This window comes from Nannospalax galili, unplaced genomic scaffold, assembly GCF_000622305.1.
Source record: "Nannospalax galili isolate Female #2095 unplaced genomic scaffold, S.galili_v1.0 scaffold517, whole genome shotgun sequence".
Classification (NCBI taxonomy): Eukaryota; Metazoa; Chordata; class Mammalia; order Rodentia; family Spalacidae; genus Nannospalax; species Nannospalax galili.
This window is the reverse complement of record NW_008340098.1, coordinates 63,633-88,103: the sequence shown is the minus strand read 5'-3', so window position 1 is coordinate 88,103 and position 24,471 is coordinate 63,633. Positions and strand designations below refer to the sequence as shown.

Sequence of the window (24,471 nt, the reverse complement as noted above, 5' to 3'; positions counted from 1 at the left end):
AGATAAATCTGCAGGCAAATGTGCAAGTTCCTAAATACTTCAATACTATTAGATTTGGTTTTTGCTGGAAAGGTGTATACCTCTATCCTATCACTGGAGGCTTAAGTTCCAGGCCAGCCTGCATTATTATTTTGTTTTGTTGACAATGTTTACCTTTGCCTCTTGGGGGCTATTTATTCTGTTTGAAAACCTGTTTAATTTTTTTATAATTGTCTTTTGTTGAATTTTAAAGGGGTCTTAATGTGTGTGGGTGTTTTGTCTCCATGTATGTAAGTGTATCACATACATGCAGTGCCCATGGAGACCAGAAGAGGGTATTGGGTCTCCTGGAACTGGAGTTAAGGTGGGTGCTGGGAACCAAGCCATCTCTCCAGCTCTGTTCTATAATTTTGTTGTCTGAGAAATAATTTTGAAGTTATTTTTGCCTATTTCAAAATATATAGGAATGTTTTTGTTTTTGTTATGAATTTTTAACTGAAATATCTTTTTGGCAGAGATCATAGGCTCTGATACCTGTACCTATGTGATAATGATAAGTAACAGATTTCTAAGCTTACACTTACATTCTGACTTCAGATTGTAACAATATTATAATTTGGTATATTTCCATTATCTCGGACTCACATTCCTCATCTGTGACATCAAGTAATAACAATTACTCAGTTCAGCTGTGCACAGCTCTAGATGCCTATAATCCTAGCTTTGCAGGAGTCCTTCACAGAAGGATCTCTTGAGCCCTGGTAGTTTGAAGCCAGTATGGTCAGTATAGTAAGACCTCATCTCAATAACAGTAAACATTATGTGCTTCATAAAGTTGTGTGAAATACGAATTAAAATATGTTAATACTTAGATTAGTGTATGGTACTTAGTAAGTTTGTTGATGCTGTTACTGTGGTTATTCCTATTGCTGTTTCTTGAAATATACAGAGACCTGGTCTTTTAAGCCAACAATATTGAATTTCCAAATTGGTCCACATATTCTGAGTTCATTGAATCAATCTTATTAATCAAAATAATGCACCCTGAGGCTGGAGAGATGATAGTGGAGAGCATGTATGGCTTTTCCTTATGGTGACTAACACCATCAATAACTCCAGTTCTAGGGGATCCAGTGCCCCTTTCTGGTCTTCGCAAGCATTGCAGAAGCATTGTGATACACTTACATACATGCAGGCAGAGCACCATACACATAAAAATATAAATATATAAATAAAGATTTTAAAAATTTCCTGAAAGATATTTATAGTGAGGAGGGTTGTCACAGCACAGATATAGAGGAAAATTACAGGATTCATTTCTCTTTGCACCATGTGGGTCCTAAGGATCAGAGTTATCAAGTTTAGCAACAAGCCTTTACACACTGAGCAATCTTGCTGGCCTCTGTATGTTGTTTAATTCCTTTGTAGCCTTTTTTTTTCATTTGATATGGGTTATATTTTATTTATATGTGTGCATATGTATAGGGTTTTTTTTTTTTTATGTGTATGAGTGTATTCCCTGCATGTTTGAAAGTGCCCTCAAGTCATGCAGTGCCCATGGGATCCCCTACAACTGGAATTATAGTTAGTTAACAACTGCTGTAAGGTGCTTGGAATGGAACTTGGGTCCTCTGCAAGAGTGGCCAGTACTCTTAACCATTGAGCTATCTCTCCAGCCCCTGTGTGCTTCTTTTTAATTTACTTTGCCTTTGGATCTTTAAAAAAATATTTTACTTTTATTTTGTGTGTATGAGTGTTTTGCCTGAATGTAAGTGTACCTAAGATATGGAGTTCTTGCAGAGGTCAGAACTCATTACTAGCATATCCATTCCCTTACATCACACCCCCATGGAACCTAGAGCTTTGTACTTGCTTAACAAGTGTTAAGCTGCATCCCCAACCCCTTACTGGCTTTAATAAACACACTAAGCTTGGCCCTTGTATAGATTTCTTCTACTCGGACTATGCTGTGCTTCTAGTCTAGATCCTTAGATTTGCTTCTTTCATAAGTTCTGGTAAATGTGTACAGCTGTACTTTAAATTTTTTTTTTCCACTGTGCTCCTACTTTTCTAATTCCTATGTGTCTGTGTTGTACATGCATGGAAGATGTGTCCATGTCTTGGACAGAGGATTATGGGGGTCATCCTCTATCACTTTCTGCCTTATTATTTTGAGACAGTCTCTCTCACCAACCCTGGAATGAACCATTTTTCAGCTATAGTAGCTATCATCCCAGGTATCTTTCTGTCTCTGCCCCTATATAACCCCCTTATCTCTGGGATTACATGCATATGTGATCACACATAACATTTCATGACATTCATGTAGATGCTGAAATTCTATATTTAGGTCATCATGCTTGTCTGCTCTTGTAGAGGATCCGGGGTCAGTTCCCAGCACCCACATTGGTGGCTAACGTCTGTAACTCCAATTCCAGGGGATCTGACACCTTCTTATGTCCTTCACAGATAGACAACATAGCAAGACACAGGTACACTTACATACATGCAGGCAATACTAATAACGAATAAAATGTTTTTTTTTTTTTAATTCTCTAAGAATAAAGAATAAATTTTTTTTTAAAAAGACCCACAAATGGCAAGGCATGGTGGTACATGTCTTTAATCTCAGCAGAGGGAAGCAGAGGCAGATGAGCTCTGTGAGATTAAGGCCAGCATGGATTTAGAAATATTGACTATAAATGGTAGAAACTAGAGAATGTCTATCTATTAAACAGAATTTTAGATACTAAACAAGGAACTAGGACTAAAATTATATAGCCAACACATTTATCAAGAATGCAAGAGGTAAATTATTTTGAGAGGCTTAGAAAAAGGAGAAGAGAATGAGAAGGCTTAGCATGGAAAACCTGATGGGAGATCAAGAATTGGAAATTTGGGGCTGGTGAGATGAATCGATGGATAAGCTCTAAACCACTGAGCCATCTCTCCAACTCCATTCTTTCAGAATTTAACATATGTATCTAACATATTTTATTATACACCCCCACCCCAACTTTTCCTTTACACCTTTATGTCTTCTCATTTTTACATGGGTATATGGGCCCATTCACTGGAGCATTGTCAACCTACCAGTGACCATACCCCTTAAGAAAATTGATTCTTGCCGGGCGTGGTGGTGTATGCCTTTAGTCCCAGACCTCTGGAGGCAGAGGCAGGCAGATCTTTGTGAGTTCAAGGTCAGCCTGGTCTACATAGTGAGTTCCAGATCAGCTGGGACAACAGGGAGACTCTGTCTCAAAAAGACACATCCCCCCTGCAAAAAAGAAAAAAGAAAATTGATTTTCTTCACGCCTTTAATCCCAGTGCTTGGGAGGCAGAGGCTGGCCAGTCTCTGTGAGTTCAAGGCCAGCCTGGTCTACATAGCAAGCCCCAGGTCAGCGGGGGCTATAGAGAGACCCTGTCTCAAAAAATAACTTTGATTCTCTTCCCTAGCAGACATCAGCTGCCAATAGCGCCTCAGCCAACAGTGGGAGCTCACATGCCCTTTCTCTGTTCACGCAAGAATGTATATTGGCTTGATCTCCTGTAGACAACTTTAGCTGTTGTGAATTCAGGAATATAACAGCCTTGCCATATCCAGAAGATATGTTTTAAATCAGTCCTCTCCAACTGCTCTTCTTTCACAGTAGTTCTTAAATCTGCCAGGAGCGGGGCTTTGGGGTTTTTTTTCCCCAGCAGAGTTTCATGTAATGTAGGCTGACCCTTAACTTACTTTGTAGCAGAGGATCCTTGGTGATCCTCCTGCCCCTGTCTTCCAAGGGCTGAGATTACAAACATTAGCTACCACATTAGGCCTACTTTTAAAGTAAGTCTGTCTGTTCTTGATTATATTCATTGTCCTTGTCTTCATGTTTACAGTCTCTATTTAAACATTTTATACATAGTTTGTATTCTATATATCTCCTAGCTATAATTTTTCTAGGTCTAGATGATCTGTTTCTGGTTTCTAATGATATTCATAGAGGCAGAACTTATAATTTGTTGGGTAATCTTTGTGAGATTGTGTTAGATTTTAATTTGTAGGAATCCTGTGAACCTGATTTAGGCTCTAAATTCTTTCCTGTGACCTGTTCTGACTTTGCTTATGCTTTAGGAAGGAACTAGTGGGTAATTACCCCAACAGTAGCATAACTTTATGCCAGTGTTTCTAGATTTTCTGGGTCCTAGAGTCCTATGCATAATAAAAGTTTAGGTAGCCAGCAAGATGGCTCAGTGGGTAAAGATACTTGCTGCCAAGCTAACAGTCTAAATTCAGTCCCAGAGAGATCCACTTGATGAAAGAAGACCAACTACTGAAAGTTGTCCTCTGACTTCCACACATGCCCTGTGGCTTGTGTATCCCCACACATGAATATACACACAATAAATTGGTGTTTAAAAAATTAATTTTTATCCGGCCTTTGGTGGCACATGCCTTTAGTCCCAGCACTTGGGAGGCAGAAGCAGGCAGATCTCTGAGAGATCCAGGCCAGTTGGCGTTATAGGGAGACCCTGTCTCAAAAAGACAAAAAAAAATACTAATTTTTAATTTGAGACAGGATCTCACTTTGTAGCCCTGGCAGTGCCTGGAATTCAATTCACCTGCCTCTGCCTCCCAAGTGTAGAGATTAAAGATGTACACCACCATGCCTGGATTTTTCCTAATTTTTGTTAAGTGAATTTAAATATAATGAACTAATAAAAGGTGAAAAGACATTAAGATCAAAATTAAAATGAAACTCAATTGAAATATAGTTAAATCTGTAGAAATGTACAAAAAAAGAACACCATAGCATTTTAATTAGCTTTACTAACCCTTTGTGTACTCAAATTTGTTTAGTTTTTTTTTTTGTTTTTGTTGCTTACTTTTTGAAAGCAAAAATGCAGATCATGTTGGCCTAGAATTTGCTGTATAACCCAGACTTGATCTCCAGATCTTCCTGCCTCATTCTCCTAACTGCTGGGTTACAGGCATACACTCCATGTCTGGCTTGGATTTTCTATTCTTTTTTTAAAAATGTGTGTAATGTCTGTGTTGTATGTATGCATTGGTATATGCATGCCACAGCACCTGTGTAGAGGTCAGAGAACAACTTTAGGTGTTCACCCTCACCTTGCACTTTGAGGCAGAATTTCTCTTCTTTTTAAAAATGATACTTTATTTAGTGTTTGTGAATTTTATACCTGAATAAAATACATTTTGTTCATATCTACCACTACTATCCCACAGCTTTTCACCCCTATCCTCTGGACCACCCCTAAGGCTTTTCCCTCCCAACTTCATTCATTTCAATAACCCACTGAGTCGAGTTAGTGCTGGAGCAGGGTCTCTTTGTTGTTGTACACTCCTGCATACACCAGGTATCTGGCCTATGAACTGTTGGGTATTCTCTTGACTCTGCCTCTCATCTTGCTATAGGAGCACAGAAATTCACAGACACCGGTTACCACATCCAGCTTCTCTGTGGATTCTGGGGTTCAAACTCAGGTCCCCACGCTTGTAACTTGCTTTATCACATGGATTTTCTAATTTTAAATTTTTTTTTAATTTTATTATTTTTATTTTATGTGTGTGTATGTATTGCCTGCATGTATGTGAGTGCACCTGTGTCGTGCAATGCCGCGGAGATCAGAAGAGGGCTTCAGATTCCCCTGGAACTGGAGTTAAGGACAGTTCGTAGCCACCATGTGGGTGCTGGGAATCGAACTGGGTCCTCTGCAACAACAATCAGTGTTCTTAACCATTGAGCCCTCTCTCTAGCCCCTCTAGTAGGATGCAGGTGCCTACAGAGGCCAAAAGAGGGAGTCAGACCCCCTGGAGCTGGAGTTAAGAGGCCATCCAGTGTGGGTGCTGGGAACCAAACCCGGGTTGTCTTCAAGTAAGCACTTTTAACCACTGAGCCTTCTCTCTAGCCCCAATTTTCTATTTTTTAAAGCATTCTGTATGTGTTATTTATCATTTCTCATAAACTTCCCTAATCTGGGGCGAGATATAATTATCTCAGGTATGAACCTTTCAGTGTTACCTTTTTCAGTTTAGTTGTGTTTTAGGGTTTTGTTGTTGTTGTTGTTGTTGTTTTGGTCTTTTTGAGACAGGGTCTCCCTGTAGACCCAGCTGTCCTGAACTCCCTATGTAGACCAGGGTGTCCTTGAACTCAGAGATTTACCCGCCTCTGCCTCTGCCTCTGCCTATGCCTATGCCTATGCCTATGCCTCCTAAAGGCATGCACCACCATGCCCCATGTGACTTATTTTTTTCTTCCTTACTGCATTGCTAGCTGTGGTTAGAGACAAAAAGGGGTTCTAAGTGATAAATTATTATTTTTCTACATTTTATAGGGCAAATGAAAAGGACTAAGTGTGCTGACATTGATGTTGAGACACCGGACTCCATTCTAGTTAATACTAATCTGCGAGCACTGATCAATAAGCATACCTTTTCAGTTCTTCCTGGAGACTGCCAGCAGCGACTGCTTTTACTACTTCCAGAAGTAGATCGACAGGTAGGTCATGTGAAGCATAAGTGACTTTCTAACCCTTTTTAAGCTTCTTCCATTTATCACCTTTAGAACTCCTTCAGATTATGTTTTTTTTTAATTTGAGGTAGGGTCTATGTATCATGGGCTGGACTTGAACTTGCTGCGTACCTGGGAATGACTTGAACTTCATATACTCTTGTCTCCATTCATCTCCTGAGGGCTGAGATTACAGACATGTGTCACCATGCCCAGTTTATTTTGTGTTGAGGATGGAATCCAGGACTTTATGCTAGGCAAGCACTCTATCTTTTTATGTATACCTGTTAAAAAGTAGTATTAATGGTACTGTTGTGTGACTTTTCTTGAAGAGACATGGCAAACATCAATTCATATTAGATAGGGTATCACTGATAAGCCATAGAAACAGTTCCACCCAAGGTTAGCTTAGTCAGCCAGTATATTTCTGGTCTTATTTACAGGACCATTGATCATTCACATACAGCTGCATATCAGAATGTCTATCCAGCGTGGGTGATGACTTAAAAAGCTGCATCCCCAGACTTTTCTATGCAACCAGCAGGCAGCCTGACCTGCTGAAGAGTTTCCTCTGCAACAATTGTTTCCTGCTCTTTAAATATGGGATTGAGCCTTTATGAGCTTCCCTCAGTCCTTAAAAAGGGAGTGTTTCAGTTCATACAAGGTCACTACACAACAGAAACTAAATGAGACATAAGAATATTTTTATTTTATGCTGTTTTGTTTTGTTGGTCTTTCTGAGACAGGGTCTCTCTCTAGGCCCAATTGTCCTGAACTCCCTATGTAGACCAGGGTATCCTTGAACTCACACGAGATCCACCTGCTTCCGTCTGCTGGGATTAAAGGCATGCGCCACGGTTTTATAAGATTTAGGATTGTGACGGATGGACTCTCTTACTAGAATATGAAGATTATGGGACTGGAAATATAGAATATAGAATAGTAGAATGCTTGTGTAGCATTTAAGAGTCCTAGGTTCACCAGGCGTGGTGGTGCACACCTTTAGCCCCAGCACTTGGGAGGCAGAGGTAGGTGGATCTCTGTGAGTTGGAGTCCAGCCTGGTTCAAGGCCAGTCTGGTCTACATAGCGAGTTACACGTCAGCTGGGGCTACAAAAAAGCCATGAATGAATAAATGAATGAATGAATCAGTGAGTCAGTGAATCCTAGGTTCAATCCCCAGCACCACAATGGAGGGATTGAAGGTGGAGAGATGGCTCAGTGGTTAAGAGCACTGACTGCTTTTCCAGAGGACCCCGGGTTTGATTCCCAGCACCCACATGGCGGCTACGAACCGTCCTTAACTCCCGTTCTAGGGGAATCTGAAGCCCTCTCCTGACCTCCATGGCATTGCACAACATGGGTGAGCTCGCATACATGCATGCAGTGCACTCATACACATAAAATAAAAATAATAAATTAAAAAAAATTTTTTTTAATTAAAATTTGAAAAAATAAACAAGTAGGTGAGATATGATGCATATCTCTCAGTACTTGGGAGTTGGAAGCAGGATGTTCAGGTTTCATGGCTAGCCTTAGCTTCATAGTAAGTTCAAGGTTACATGCACTACACGAGACAGGATCTCATAATAACAGCAATAAAAAGGGACTGTGAGGACCTGGGGAGATGACTCATTCAGTAAAATGCTTGCCATGCAAGCATGAGGACCACAGTTCACCTTTTTAAAAACCTGACATGGCCATGCATCTATAACTCCACTGTTAGGCAGGCAGAGATAGCAGGATTTCTGGGGCTTGATGGTCAGCCATTCTAGCTGAATTGGGAAAACTTCAGGTTCAGTGTAACATCCTGTCTTTAAAAATAAACTCATGCAGAAAGGCAATATATCAGCTTGTAACCTCCAGATAAATGAAGACATACACCTATACAACATACACAAAAGTAAACAAAGGAAAATCAGGACTGGGGATACTGCCCAGTGGTAGAGGACTTGCCTAACACGTACAATATCTTGGGTTCGGTTTCCTTCATATTAAAACAGCATGAAAGGAAGGCCTTTTCCTCCTAGTTTATAATAATGAACTATATTTTCTAGTTTATAGTAAGAGGTTAACAAGATAAACTGCGTAGCTAATTGATTACAAAGTCAAAATGAAATCTTTCTCATTCTGAAGTCTGCATTCTCTTAAACTATACTGCATTGATATTAGTGTCTTAGTGCTATGAATAAGCACATGTTAAAACAGTACAAAATCTTTTGTTTATACAATCCACGTAAATCGAGCACTCTTCTAGCAATGGGAACCAAAAGGAAAACTGTTCATTCCTAGTGACTGCTTTTCTACTTTAACTCTTCTCAGAGGAATTTTACTTTGGAAGATACTCATCTAGTTAATTCTGGTTTTTGTTTTTGTTTTTAACAGGATCTCTTTGTAACCCCCACTTGCCAGGAGCTCTCTATGTAGCTCAGACTGGCCTCAATCTCACAGAGAGCCCCCTGCCTCTGTCTCCATAGTGCTGGGACTAAGGAGTGCGGCAGCATGACTGGTCCAGTTAATTCTTAACTAGAAGAAATTAAGAGATTGATGGTTAGCATGGTTTATATAAGACCTACTTGATCTCGTGTGTGTGTGTGTGTGTGTGTGTGTGTGTGTGTGTGTGTACGTACATACGTACGTACGGCCTATTTGTAGTTTGATGCTTGCTAGTTCTTGGAATTACTAATCACCCTTACCTCTTCCCAAAGGAAATTTGCTACAAAAGCTTTTAAAAAAGGGACGTTGGGAGATTGCTATTTCAACTTCTCATAGAGGGCAATCCTGTAGGGTTTTTTTTTTTTTTTCAGTAGGAATTTACTTGGCCAGTCTTTTTCAGTTATTGATAAGGTGGCAACACAAAGTAATGTGAGCGATATTGAGAGGATACAGTTGTAATTAAGTGGAATTATAGATTCACTGTCATGAAATTTGGAGTTTTTATAAAGAAAACTTTTATTATCCAGTCTGGTTAGGACTGGGTATGGTGACATACTTATGTAATTCTAGCATATGGCTATGTAGTAAGTTCAAGGCCATCTGTGTTACATATGTAGAAATACCCTCTTATTTTAAAAATATACACGACTTCAGGTTATAAGGATAAATAATTGAAAATTACACTTAATCGTATTGGGTTACAGCTGCCAGGCCATGCCTGGCTCTTAAAGTGGGGTGCTGTGGTTCTGAACTGTGGCCCTCATTCCTTTATGGCAAGCACTTTACTGAATGAGCCCTCTGCCCTTCCACTCTTCGCTTTTTGTTGTTGGTTGATTGGTTTTTTTGAAGACAGGTTCTTTTTTTTTTTGGTCGTTTTGAGACAGGGTGTCCCTGTAGCCCCAGCTGGCCTGGAACTCCCGTTGTAGACCAGGCTGGCCTTGAACACACAGAGATCCGCCTGCCTCTGCCTCTGCCTCCCGAGTGCTGGGATTAAAGGCATGCGCCACCTCGCCCGGCCTAAAGGCAGGGTCTTATAAATAAAAATTTCTTTAAAGACAGGATCTGTAATAGCTCAGGTTGTCTTTGAACTCACTTTGAATCAAGGAAAAATAGAATGTTATTTTTGAAATATTAAAAAACTTAGGGAAAGCTGGGTATGGTGGTGCATGCATTTAATCCCAGCATTTAGACTCCGTCTGTCACATATGGAGGTGGTAAATATTTTTCAGAAAGTAGATTGGGGTTCAAAAGACAACTTTCACAGTAAAACTTTCTGGGAATGTTGGTAGATTGCTTGGCCTAGCAAGCACAAAGCCCTGGGTTTGATCCCAAGTATAAACAGAATATGGTGGTACATGCTTATAATTCCTGCACTCTCAAGGTGAAGACAAGATCAGAAGTTTAAGGCTCACTATGTAGTGTGCTCAGGACGAGCCTAGAATACAAGAGACTCAGTCGGGGCCGGGGAGGAGGGGACAGAAAAGTTTGATGGCATAAGCTGTGAAGTAGATTGACTTAACAGTGGAGTGCTTGTCACTGGAAATGGAAGTAGTGATTCTCACTTGATGTTTGTTATTATACCACTCAGCAGTCTTTGCCAATAGTCAGCCACCTGGACAATTGCCACTACCAGTTGTTTTTATAAATAGTTTCATTGGTTCATAGCCACTCGTTTATATATTGTCTATAGCCACTTCAGTACTTTGACAGCAGAGCTGAGTTATTACAACAGAGTTCATAGAACCAGCAAGTGTTTACTGATTAGTCCTTAACAAAAAGTTGTATCAGTTTCTGCTACAGAGCTAGAGGAAAGTAATGTTGGCTTAGATAGGTTAAGAAAGTAAAGTGTGTTGTGCAGAGTTCCAAAATTCCTAAGATAGTCAAATAATTTTCTTCAAAATTTTGTTTTTGACTTTAAATTTAGAGTTGGATAAGGTAGTGCATACCTGTCATCCTGACTCTTGAGAGGCAGGAGGATTGCTGTGTGTTTGATGCCAGCCTTGACTTGGAGATTCAGCACTCCCCAAATTTTAAGGTGTTTTTTTGTTTGTTTGTTTGTTTTTCTTCCCTCATAGATCAGAACTTGACTATCTTGAGGAATTTTCTTGAGATTGCATCAGTTTTAAGTTTTTAATACAACTGGATTGTTCTGTTGCCTCCTTTTAGATAAGACCTCATTATATAGCCCAGGCTTGCATTGAACTCCCTCTTGTTTATGCTTCCCAAGTGCCTGTAATCATCATACCTGGCATGTTGTATTATCTTTATTTGGGAGCCAACCCTATTTTCTACTAGCTAGTTGTCCTAGAACTATATACTTAATGTGTTTATAACTTTTCTCATTATTTGAAATACCATCTTTATAATATATTTTGTTCATCTATATATAGTATGCACTTAGAGGTGCCCTCTTTTATTCGTTTCTTGATTCACTATAATGCTGGTAATAATAGTTTTAATTCACTGGCTTTCTATGATTCAACAGATTTAATCGTAGAAAGGTTAATTCCCCCTTCTCAGATTTTCCTTTAATATTTTTATTATTGAAAATTTCATACTTTTTTGAGGGGGAGACTTTTTGAGATGGGGCTCCTATAGCCTCAGCTAGACTGGAGCTTACTGTGTAGATCAGGCTGGCCTTGAACTCCCAGAGATCCACCTGCCTCTGCCTCCCCAGTGCCACCACACCTAACTCAGAAATTTCATACTTTTATGTAACGTATTTTGATCAAGTCTGTCCATCACTACCTTCCTTCAATTCTCCCTAATACCCATCTTCCTTCCAATTTCATGTCCATCTCTTTTTTTTTAATTAATAACCTCCTGAGTCCAATTAATGGTGTGTATATGTAAATGGATGTGGGGTTGAGATTTTCCTCTGTGGGACTGGTATTGAGGGCTGCTGGAGCCACACATCCATGATAACAAAATGAAATGAGATTCTGGAGAATTGGGTGTGAATTAAGCTGGCTTGGCAGTATAGGAAAACCGTTATCCCAGGATTGACTTAAGGGGTGGGGAAAAAGGGCCCTTCTCATTTTTATCTTGATTCTGTATTTAGGGTAATTCCATTCAGTTCGTGAAAAATCTGCTTATGCAGATTCCAATAGAAAGATATTAATTTATTAGAGAATGGCAGTTTTAAATTTTTCCTATTCATGTGTTTTTAATTTGTGCTCTGTTTGTGGTTTTCTTAAGATGGGGTCACCCTGTAGCCCCAGCTGGCCTGGGATTTGCTATGTATATCAGGCTGGCCTGGATATCTGCCTCTGCCTGGGATTAATAGCTATGCCACCAGGGCTGGAGAAATGGCTCAGCAGTTAAGAGCACTGGCTGTTCTTGCAGAGGACCCTGGTTTGATTCTCAGTCCCCACATGCTCCAGTTCCAGGGGATCCAAGCACTTTTCTGACCTCTGGGGGCATTGCCTGACGCAGGTACACTTAAATACATGGAGGCAGTATACATGCATATAAAATAAAAATGATAAAATATTTTTCTTAAAAAGCTGTACTACCATGCCTGGTGTGTTTTGTGTTTTAGATTGAGATTTTATTTAAGTGGCGCTTTTCCTTGTTTTGTTATCTCATCATGACAATTGTCTGCAGCACATCCTTTATTTTTCTTTTGGGACATGGGGATTAGGGACAGGATTTGTTAGGTAGCCTTGAATTCCCAATCTTGCTTCTACCTCCCAAGTGCCAAGATTACCTGCATGTTCTACTACACCTGATTTTATGGGTCTAATGCCTACTAGACAAACACTCCACCAACTGAAGTACATCCCCAGCCCCACAACTGTTCTTTTAATGAAACCAAGCTTTTTTTTTTTTTTTTTTTTTTTTTGAGGCAGAGAACTGCCTGCCTCTCTGCCTCCCAAATGCTGGCAGCAGATGTGTACACTACCACACCTGACCCATTTTTATCTTCTTAAGCTTCATATTTCAGTTGATTAAGCTACCATATATATTCAATGAGAATATATTTACATTTAAAATATTTAAACAAAGTCATTTTTGTACATGATTTGAGTGCTGCTTTTCCTTGCTATGTTAAATAAGTTTTGTTGTTGTTGTTTGTGTTTTTTTGGTCTTTTTGAGACAGTCTCCTGTAATACCAGCTGACCTAGAACTCAATATGTATACCAGGCTGGCCTTGAATGCAAAGAGATCTGCCTGCCTCTGCCTCCCAAGTGCTGAGATTAAAGGCATGCACCACCACACCTGGCTTAAGGTTTCTTTTTTTTTAGTCAAGATAGGAAATGCAGATTCTAAATGTGCAGATTTTTCCTACAGCCTCTGAGATGACTCATCAGGTAACAGGACTTGCCATCAAGCTTGACAACATTAAGTTTGATTCTGAGACTCACATGGTAGACGAGAGACCCAATTCCCGATTCTTGCCTTCTGACTTCTACAGGTATATCATAGCACACGCACGCACACACACAAATACGTGTAATTAAATTTTTAAAAATTTTCCAGTGCTTTGCACTTAGCTGCATCCCTAATCTACATATATATAAACCTTTCAGCAAATCATCACAAATGAACTCAGTAGACAGATGGGGGAATATTTATAACCTCTGTGACCATAATTAATAAAGCACTTTCCATGTTGATCTCTGCCAGGATGTTTATTGCAGCATTGTTGATTATGGAAAAACACTAATAATACTGTATGTTTACCATTAGGAAACTAATAAATTAATTGAAGCACATTCACACAATGAAATAATATGCAGCAATTATAAGAAGCTAAATCTGGGACTGGAGAAATGGCTTAGCAGTTAAGAGCACTGACTGCTCTTGCAGAGGACCCGGGTTCAATTCCCAGCACCCACATGGTGGCTACAAACTGTCCTTAACTCCAGTTCCAGGGGAATCCAAAGCTCTCTTCTGACCTCTGTGGCATTGCACAACACAAGTGCACTCAAATACATGCAGGCAATACACTCATACACATAAAATAAAAATAATTAAAATATTTTTTTAAAAAAGAAGCTAAATCTACAAATTGACTTAAGGCTTTCACAGTGTAGTCTATGGGAAAACAAAATTACATTCTGTTTATACTTCATACCACGTCTCTAAATCAGTTAATAAACTCTTCTCAGGAAAATAAAGTTTATGTGTATTTATGTGTGATTCAGCAGCTGGCCTGGAACTCACTGTGTAGACCTGGCTGGCCTTGAACTCACAGATATCCGCCTGCCTCTGCCTCCCAAGTGCTGGGACTACAGGCATGCTCCACCATGCCCAGCGAGCAATTTTTTTTAATCATTGAGAAACAGAGTTGGAAGTAGAGTTGGAGAGGTAAATGGGAAAGCCTTTTTTTTTTTTTTTTAAAGAAGTATAATGGTAGAAAATAAAACAGTTTGGTAGGATCTAGCCATATTTCTATTAAGATTAATTGTGTACTCATCCTTTTGTAAAATGACATGATTGCCATCACATCTTTCCTTTTCTTTGAAAGTTTTCCTTGGCTTGTTCTTTGCCCCAGGTTGGTCCAGATGGTTTGATGAAGTTGAATGGCTCAGCCCTTAACAATGAGTTCTTCACCTCAGCAGCCCAAGGCTGGAAGGAAAGACTCTCAGAAGGTAAGTGTTGTACTCTGTGGTCTCCCCCATCTCTGAGCCTTTGGAGCTACAAGGAGAGTGTGTTGGCACTTCACCACATGGGTCCTTAAGCAGTTTGGAAAGGGAAAGTTTCCAAAACATAGAATTAGCTGTTCTCCGTGAAACATTTTGCCATCTTCCTGATGGAATCCAGCAATAGGTTTCTTTAATGATTTCAGGTCACTGGAGAAACTGAAAAACTTTTTTAAAGCACTAGTCCTAACATTTCTGGCTCAGTAACTCTAAATTAGTGTTTAGGAACTGAAGTTTGAATAAGCTTTTACTAGGCAAAGTGTAGCTTTATTTTATGGTGTTTTTTTATCAGTTTGGTTAAGCAGCTAGATAACTTCTTTGTTACTGCCAACTCTAGTGAAACAGTAAAGGGACTCATTGAGAACCTGCCTTATTGAGCTGGATTTCACATGGTACAGAATTTGCTCATTTGAAGTGATAGAACATTTATGGATCTTGACTAAGAATTACTGGCCATGATCACTAGTTCCTTATTTGCTGAATTTAGCAGATTGAGGGCACTAATTTAAAACTTACTGATTATTTTTAGTACTGCATATATGTCTTTCAATAGTAATAGTTCTTTTGTTTTTTGTTTGTTTTTGTTTGTTTTTTATGTGTATGAGTGCTATGCCTATATGTATGCTAGTGCACCCATGTCATGCAATGCCCATTGGAGGAGAGAAGGCTTTGGATTCTGTAGAACTGAGTTACTGACAGTTGTTTGCCACCATGTGGGTGGTGGGATTCAAACCTAAGTCCTCTGTAAGAGCAGCCAGTGCTCTTAACCACTGAGCCATCTTTCTAGCCCTCTTAGTAAAGGTTTTTAAATTTATTTATTTGTGTGTGTCTGTTTATGTATGATACAAATGTGTAAGTGCAGGCCCTGGTGTAGACGTCAAAGGACATCTTTTGGATCTCTCCTTCTAATGTGGGTTCCAGTGATTGAATTCAGGTTGTCAGTCTTGCAGGACAAGTACTTTGACCCACATGATTTAAGATTTCCTACAAATAACACTATTCTCCACTGATACAATAGGAGGGATTGTGGTGGTTTGTAGTATATACAAATAAATGGCATATGCAGAGCAGCTAAGGTTTTTGGTATGTTGAGTACCAAGACACTAGGTTAATACAATATTTTGGAGCATTTTGAATACTGACAACTCCAGAGTAACTTCTAATTTTTTCATTGGAATATTAATGCCTTTAAAGCTGGCCATAACTCATTACGCAGTTAAAAGTAAAGCTTCAAGTATAGTTTTCTGTGGAAAAAATCTAACTTTAAAATGACAAAGTATTTAGTACCATTGTTTACTGAAAAAAAAACATTACTTTTTATACCTTTGGAAAATAATTTAGAAATTTGAGGTTAGATATAAAAGAAATGTGTCTGGAATGTGTATGGAGGAAGGTTCTTTGGGGGAATACCCAGAGAACAGTCATTGGTGGGTCCTAGCAACATACTGAAAGTGTGTGTTTCGCCCAGTGGCATTTAGGTCTTTGCAGTTAGGTGCTTTGGGGACTTTGTTACTTTGATATGCCAGTATTCGGTTCTTGCATGAGTCTTTCATGACTTGTAAATAGTTAAAATTTATGAATAATGTTTTTCAATTCAATGTCATTTTGTTGATAACATTGCAGGTGAATTTACCCCTGAAATGCAGGTGAGAATTCGCCAAGAGATTGAGAAGGAGAAAAAAGTGGAGCCTTGGAAGGAACAATTCTTTGAAAGCTACTATGGTCAGAGGTAAACATCCTGAATTGGAATTCTTCCTTGGAAAAGACTGGCTTCTAGTAATTTTATGAGCTAAGACAATAGAGTTCTTGAGGCTTGAAGAGATGGCTCAGTGGTTAAGAACACTGACTGTTCTTGCAGAAGACTTGGGTTCAATTCCCAACACCCACATGGCAGCTAACAACTGTCTATAACTCCAGTTCCAGGGGATCCAACAGCCTCTTCTGTCCTCCACAAGTGTTGCACAACACAGGTGCATTTAACTACATGCAAGCAATACATGCATACGCATAAAATAAAAATAATAAAATATTTTTTTTAAAAAAGAGCCAGGCATGGTGGCACATGCCTTTAATCCCAGCACTCAGGAGGCAGAAGCAGGTAGATCTCTGTGAGTTCAAGGCCAGCCTGGTCTACATAGTTCCAGGCCATCTGGGGCCACAGAGAGACTCTCTCTCTGCATTTTTATAGTAATCATCCAAAATATAACTTACTCAAAACCAGTCAGGAATATTAAGAATCTTGTATTATGGACCATTATATCAGACATGTAATTAAAAAACTCTTGACTAGGAATGTGTCACACTAAATCAGTACACAAATTTTATTTTCAGGCTGGGCGTGGTGGCGTATGCTTTTGAACCTAGCACTTAGGAGGCAGATGCAGATGGATCTCTTTTGAGACCCTGTCTCAAAAAGACCAAAACAATTTTTTTTATTTTCAGAGGCCTACAGTTTCTAACTTTTTTCTAACAAAAATATCAGAATAGCTGGGCGTGGTGGCGCACGCCTTTAGTCCCAGCACTTGGGAGGCAGAGGCAGGCCGATCTCTGAGTTCAAGGCCAGCCTGGTCTACATAGTGAGTTCCAGGACAGCTGGGGCTACAGAGAGACCCTGTCTCAAAAAGACCAAAAAAAATCAAAAATCAAAAATATCTTAATGAAGAAGACATTTAAATAGCTAATAAAGTGGCTGGAGAGATGGCTCAGCAGTTAAGAGCACTAGCTATGCTTGCAGAGGACCTGGGCTCAATTCCCAGCACCCATATGGTGGCTAGCAACCATCTGTAACTCCAGTACCAGAGGAATCCAGTGCCTTCTTCTGTACTCCACAGGCATTGCATGACACATTTTATTTCATAAAATAGAAATAATAAACAAAATATTTTAGAAATAAATAATAATAATTAGCTAATAGAGCTGTGGGTTTGAATAGGATTTCTGCTTCTTATTTGTTAGTCTTCCTCTCTCCTCTTTGCATATCAGTAGCAGCTGTGAGAAGAGGGTTGACCACAGCTTGAGAACTTAAGGGCTTCTTTTCTTATCTCCAAGTAGTATTCACAGTTATTTACAATAGATTCCTGCTGAGATTAAGTCTCAGATGGACACTGGAGAGATGGCTCGGCAGTTGAGCCGCTAGTGGCTCTTGCATAGAATCCAGATTCAGTTCCTAGTACCTATATGGTGGCTCACAACTGTCCAACTCCAGTTCCAGGGGATCCAGCACCCTCTTCTGGCCTCTGTGGGTACTACACATGCCTGGTGTACTTACGTGCAGGCAAAACACAAATGCACATGAAATTAAAAAATAAACAGAACTCAAAAAAATAAGAATCTCAAATGCTAGTACTTTCGAGGCAGAGACAACCGGGTCTCTGATTTTGAGGCTAGCTTGGTCTATAAAGTGAGTCCCAGGCCAGCTGGGCTACACATTGAGACCCTGTCTCAAGTCTTAATGCCAATTTTTCTGCGTTGAGATATAAATGGTCTTTGGACTACTGTTATAAATAATAGTAATTCTGTCTGGCCATGGTAGCATACACTTTTAATGATGTATGCATTTAATCCCAGCACTCCAGAGACAGAAGCAGGCAGATCAATGTGAGTTCAAGGCCAGCATGGCCTATGTAGCAATTTCCAGGCCAATTAGGACTGCATAGCGAAACCCTGTCTTTAAATATGTAGTCCAAACCCAAATCAGGGTGGAGGACTCTTGACTATTCTTCAGGTCCCAGTAGTCTATAATGCATGCCTCTAGGTTCCTGTATAAACAGAAGTAACAATAATAACCATTATAGAACATCATTATATATGCTAAGCAAGTACTTAATATGGAACATCTTAAACATCATGACAATACTATGAAGTCATTAATTTGAATGTACAGTTAAAGAAACTAAGGTACAGAGGCCTAGTCAATTAGCATCACATGGACAATTGGTATCAGAGTCAGGATTTGAGTATCATTACTTCAGCTCAAGACTAATACAGAAAAATACCTACTATGTTTTGAGGGTTCTAGTTACTGACATGGTCTACTTTTCTCATGTTTTCAGTAACAAAAGATTTCTCAACCAAAATATCTTTCATTTTTTAGTTCTGGATTGAGCCTTGAAGATTTGAAGAAACTGACAGCATCCCCTAGTGATCCCAAAGTAAAGAAAACCCCAGCTGAGCAACCAAAATCCGTACTTCCATCGGAGGCCTCTCCTGTCAGAATAATCCCAGTAGTTCCCCAGTCAGAGTGTAAAGAAGAAGCAGTGCAAATGCCATCACCAGTCAGAAAAGAAGAGCAAGACAGCCAAGATGAAGCACAGCCAAACTTCAGATCGTCAGAGCCTCTCATTGATTCAGCTAACGATACAAATGAGCTTACCAGTGTGATTTCCATTAAGTGCCCTAAGGATGAGGATCTCTTAGAACAGAAGCCAGTTGCCTGTGCCGAACAAGAGTGTGAGAAAGAAAATCATCTTGCTATAGCTTCTAATTATAACAAAAATGAGAGCCAAGAAGCATTGGCTATATCCCCAAGCAAGTCCAACAGTTCTGGGTTGGAAAAACTCATAACAAAGTCTATAGCAGAAGCAGATCCACAAGATCCTAATATGAAAAAACCTCCAGCAACTCTGATTGATCAGATTCCAGAAAGCCTCAAGAGGAAATCTCTTACCCAAGAAGAGGCCACTGGGAGCTGGGAGAAAAGACCACGTATCACTGAGAATCGCCAGCACCAGCAGCCATTTCAGGTTTCGCCACAGCCCTTTCTTAATAGAGGGGACAGGGTCCAGGTGCGAAAAGTACCACCTCTCAAGGTAAGAAAGTTGTTGTACCTACTAAATTTCATATAACGTGTGGTCTTAATGTAGAAGCAGTTGCATATGTTTATTATATGTGTAACTGGTATTATAAATTAATAGGCATTTAGAACTGCATTCCTTCAGATCTTCCTTAATATTCGAGTAAAGGACTTAAGTGTCCTGCCAGGCCTGTAGCTCCTGGTCCTTATTACCTGTATCTTTGAGACTGTGGTCTTCTCACCTAGCCCAGATTTTCAGTCTTTCTGCTTCTGGTCCTGAGTGCAGTCAGTACTTTACCTGAAAACTGAATTATATTTTAGGTCTTACTTTAGTAGGTAAGTGCCACTAAAATCCATTTTTTTCAATTTCTCTGTAAACAGGCTAGATTGCATCTTATTCTGCCCATTCTGTTAAGCTGGAGTGGTTCTACACTGAACATTTGACTTCCTATGACCAAATAATGTAATCATTTCTCCTTCCATTTTATCTCACTCCTCAAATCCCTCTAAATGATTTCATTGGAAGTTTGCTTTAGTTACTCTTTTACTTTAGACTGGGGAGTGAACCTAGGGCCTCATGGTCTACCACTGAGCTGTATCTCAGCTCTTTTTTTGTTTTGTTTCACTTTTTAAAATATTTTATGTGTATGCGTGTATTGCCTGCATGTATGTAAGTGTACCCGTGTTATACAGTGCCCACAGAAGTCAGAAGAGGGTGTTGGAACCCCTGAGCCTGGAGTTAGATGATGGTTAGCCGCCATGTGAGTTCTGGGATTTGAACCCTGGTCCTCTGCAAAAGCAGCCTGTGCTCTTAACTACTGAGCCATCTCTCCAGCCCACTAGTTTTTCTCTTTTAAGATAGTCTTGCTGCCAGGCGTGGTGGCGCACGCCTTTAATCCCAGCACTTGGGAGGCAGAAACAGGCGGATCTCTGAGTTCAAGGCCAGCCTGGTCTACATAGTGAGTTCCAGCACAGCTGGGGCTACAGGGAGACCCTGTCTCAAAAAGACCCAAAAATAAAAAAGATAGCCTTGCTAAATTTCTTAGGTTGGTGTTGAATTTGTTTTTACCCAGACTGGCCTTGAGTTTTCAATTCTCCTTCACTAGCTTGAATCACTGGTTTGTGTCACTAGGCCGGCTAAGAATATTCTTAAGGTTGTTTATATAAAATTCCCCCGAACAACTTGCTTATTGTAGTTTTATCGATTTTCCCACATCGTCTCTTTATATTAACAAGAGGCGGTAATTACTTCTTTCTACTGTGAGCAGTTTCTAAAATATATGTGCTGAGACAACTATGTTACCTAAGGTTTTTAGAATTGGGTGTAAAACAAAATAGTATACCTTATGATGGAGATGAAAGTACATGGATTTTGTGACATCTGCTATAAAATACCACACCTCTAATTTCTGAGGTATGGAGACTCAATTTTTCAGCACTTCTGACTTTGAGAAATGAAAGTGATAGAATTTAGTAGAGCCAGGCATAGTGGCACACATCTTTAATCTCAGCATTTGAGAGGCACAGAGGCAGGTGAGTCTCTGTGAGTTGAGGCCAGCCTGGTCTCCATAGCAAATCCAGGCTAGCTGTGGCTACTGGGAGACCCTGTCTCAAAAAGACCAGAAAAAAAAAGAATTTAGTAACCTTACTAGTCATAATTGAACAATTTACAGAAAAATGGTGTGCATTTTTTTAAGAGTTTAGTCACTTAATTTCTGCAGTTACATGCTCACATCATGTCTAACAATTATATTTGCTCCTTTAACTTAGCCAAGTACTACAATAGTCTATATCTTGCTGCACTGTTATTGCCTTCTGTAGCTTTCCTTATAGGATTAGTCAGATTTTTTTTTTATAATATAAAAATCAAACTTAGTAGTGCATCGGTTTTTAAAATGTCGTACAAGTAAGTAATAGTATTAACCAGGGATAAAAATCATCAAGAGCATACATTATGTACATGATCCCTTACATAATTGGGCACAGTGGGATTAGACCCTAGATACTTGCTTAGTTGTAGACCAGCCGTGTATGTCACAGTGCTGTTGTGTTGTTCTGTTCTAAAATGTATTCGTGAAGTTTTTTTTATAACTGAAAACTGAGCTCTGCTTTTCTCCTCTCCTAATTTTTTCAGATCCCGGTCTCCAGGATCTCCCCCATGCTGTTTTCTCCATCGCAGGTCTCTCCCAGGGCTCGTTTTCCAATCTCCATCACTAGTCCTAACAGAACAGGAGCCAGAACTCTCGCAGACATCAAAGCAAAAGCCCAGTTGGTCAAAGCACAGAGGGCAGCAGCTGCAGCTGCAGCAGCCGCTGCTGCAGCCGCCTCAGTTGGAGGGACCATTCCAGGACCTGGCCCTGGGGGTGGACAAAGTCCAAGAGAGGGTGATGAAAGGAAAACTTCTGGAGGCGGGAGTCCAGGTTCAGACAGAGTCAGTACAACTGGAAAGGACCCCACACTGGAACTGGCAGGAACTGGAAGCAGGGGAGGTACGAGAGAGCTTTTACCCTGTGGACCAGAGACTCATCCCCAACCTGAGACCAAGTCTCCAGGCCAAGCCCAGCTTCCTGGTGTGTCTGGAACACAATTACAGCAAACCTCCTCAGTGCCTCCAGCATCTGCCGTTGCTGGAGGATGCACAAGCATCCCATTACCAGCCCACAGAGAGAAATCCAACAGGGAAAAGTTGAACCCCAGCAGGTCAACAGCCTCAGTGGCCTCTCCTTGCCACCCACAAGGCCCAAGTAGTTGCAGACAGGAGAATACTACTTCAGCAGGACCTGCCCTGATATCAGGAGCCTCAACTGTTTGTTTTGTAGCTGATGGAATAGTTGAACACAAAGCAGGTTCTGATAAGAATTCACCAAACCCTCCAGCCTCAGCAAAGACACCTGCTACGGTTCCAATGGATATGACTTCCTCTCCTGTAACATCTTTATTGACAACAGCCAATTTAGAAAAACTCCCTGTGCCCCAGGTCAGCGGAGCTGCATTGTCTACTGGATCAACCCCGCCCTCAAGCACTTTGCCAGCAGCTTCTAGCCTTAAAACCCCAGTAACTTCTGCAAGTATGAATGGACCTATTTCAAGACCAAGTTCTAGTATCCCTGCTAATAATCCTTTAGTTACTCAGCTGCTCCAGGGCAAAGATGTGCCCATGGAGCAAATTCTGCCTAAACCTCTCACCAAAGTTGAAATGAAAACTGTTCCACTGACTGCAAAAGAGGAAAGGGGGATAGGAGTGCTCACAGGTACCAACATGACAGAAAGCAGCACCAGAGAAGAAGTTAATAGTAGGCAGTCCCATTTGCCTATCCAGCAACCAGGGAAACCCTTGCAGAGTAAGCAGCTTCCCCAGGTGCTCAGGCCCCTCTTTTCAGCTAGGGACCCAAGGGACTCTTGCATTGACACACACCAGTTTCAAGAAGGACTAAATAAAGCAACCCAAGATCAGATCTTTCAGACTCTCATCCAGAGGGTTCAGAGGCAAAGTGTTCTTTCATTTGTGCCACCTGCCCAGTACAACTTTGTGCACTCAGGTTTCCAGTTGGAAGACATCTCCACAAGCCAGAGGTTCATGCTGGGCTTTGCTGGCAGAAGGACATCCAAACCTGCAATGGCAGGTCATTATTTACTTAATATTTCCACCTATGGCCGAGGTTCAGAGAGCTTTAGGAGGACCCATTCTGTAAACCCTGAAGACCGATTTTGTCTAAATAGCCCCACAGAAGCCCTGAGAATGGGATATGCAGATTGTAAAAACCCAACAGGAGATAGTAGCAGCAGCAAAGAAGATGAAACTGATGAGGAAAGTGCTGGCAATGAGCAAGAGCCTGTGTTTGTGAAGGAGGAGCCACAGGCTTCCCAGAGTTTTGGCAAGCATGATGCAAATTTAGGATCCCACAGTAAGGAAACTCCACCCACCAATGATTGTTTAACTAACAAGAATGGTAAGGATGAGGCACCAGTAAGTGAGCAAACCACTTTAAGCAAGGAGAATTACATGTTCTCTAGAGGCCAAACATTTGATGAAAAATCCCTAGCTAGAAATTTTATTCAGGCAGCACAGAAACAAATGGCTCATGCTGCCAGGGGGAAAGCAGTATGTAGCAGCCCTGAGCTTTTCAATTCTGCTCTTTCTCTCCCTGCAGACAGTCCCACCCGTCAACCTCTACTTCTTCCACCACTGCAAACCCCCAAATTGTATGGAAGCCCCACACAGATAGGGCCAAGCTACAGAGGCATGATTAATGTCTCCACCTCATCAGACATGGACCATAATTCTGTACCAGGTGGCCAGGTATCTAGCAATGTAGGTGATGTTATGTCCTTTTCAGTGACTGTCACTACCATCCCTGCTAGCCAAGCTATGAATCCCAACAGCCATGGCCAGACAATTCCTGTTCAGGCCTTTCCTGAAGAGAACAGCATCGAGGACACACCTTCTAAATGTTACTGCCGATTGAAAGCCATGATCATGTGCAAAGGATGTGGAGCTTTCTGCCATGATGATTGCATTGGCCCCTCCAAACTGTGTGTCTCCTGCCTTGTTGTTCGGTAGTGAGACTAGAACATACTGTAAAGAAGGGAAGGGAAGGGTTAACAAGATGTGTTCTTGCATCCTTTTGGAATCACAGAAATAAAGTTTTAATTGTCTTAGGAGATAAGCATTAATCAGGAGTACAGAGTACAGGTCTTTACATTTTACAGGAAGAGCACCTTGTATAGTAAGTCTGAGTTACATAAGACTGAATTGGTGACAAGTTTGCACTTATAAAATCATGTAAATATGTCACATTTTGTTATAACATTGTTTTTCCAAGAGTTTAGGTAATGATGTATTACTTTGAATTCAGGTTTATGTTCCATTTCTTTCAACTCTGAGAAAAGTTGAATGGCATGCATGGTGAAGGGATGCTGTCTGCCTTCCAACCTTTCCTGAAGCTGGGAAAAGGAAAAGAATGGTAGGGAAGTAACCATTCACACTGATCGTATCTTCACAGTCTGGCTGTGGTCCTGCATAGATGATTTGGCCTTTGGGATTTCGATTCAGGGTTTACTCATCCCTTTACCTTAGGTGCTGAGAAAAGTTGAATGGC

The 24,471-nt window shown here is 40.5% G+C and overlaps 1 protein-coding gene and 1 non-coding gene across 5 annotated transcripts in view; one reads left to right on the top strand and one right to left on the bottom strand.

Annotated features, from left to right (window-relative positions):
- Asxl2 (ASXL transcriptional regulator 2) overlaps positions 1 to 24,471 on the top strand; it is a 111,461-nt gene that overhangs the window by 83,278 nt on the left and 3,712 nt on the right. For all 4 annotated transcript variants that reach the window (XM_029564455.1, XM_017798637.2, XM_008834991.3 and 1 more), the window contains 5 exons: positions 6,322 to 6,485; positions 14,433 to 14,529; positions 16,204 to 16,309; positions 18,674 to 19,388; positions 21,507 to 24,449. In XM_029564455.1, the coding sequence (XP_029420315.1) occupies positions 6,322 to 6,485; positions 14,433 to 14,529; positions 16,204 to 16,309; positions 18,674 to 19,388; positions 21,507 to 23,933 (3,509 nt within the window). In that variant the 3' untranslated portion in view covers positions 23,934 to 24,449. The remainder of the gene's footprint in view (positions 1 to 6,321; positions 6,486 to 14,432; positions 14,530 to 16,203; positions 16,310 to 18,673; positions 19,389 to 21,506; positions 24,450 to 24,471) is intronic.
- Positions 11,004 to 11,071, bottom strand: LOC115070675. The gene has a single exon (XR_003849829.1). It is a non-coding gene; the product is annotated as a small nucleolar RNA SNORD20 (small nucleolar RNA).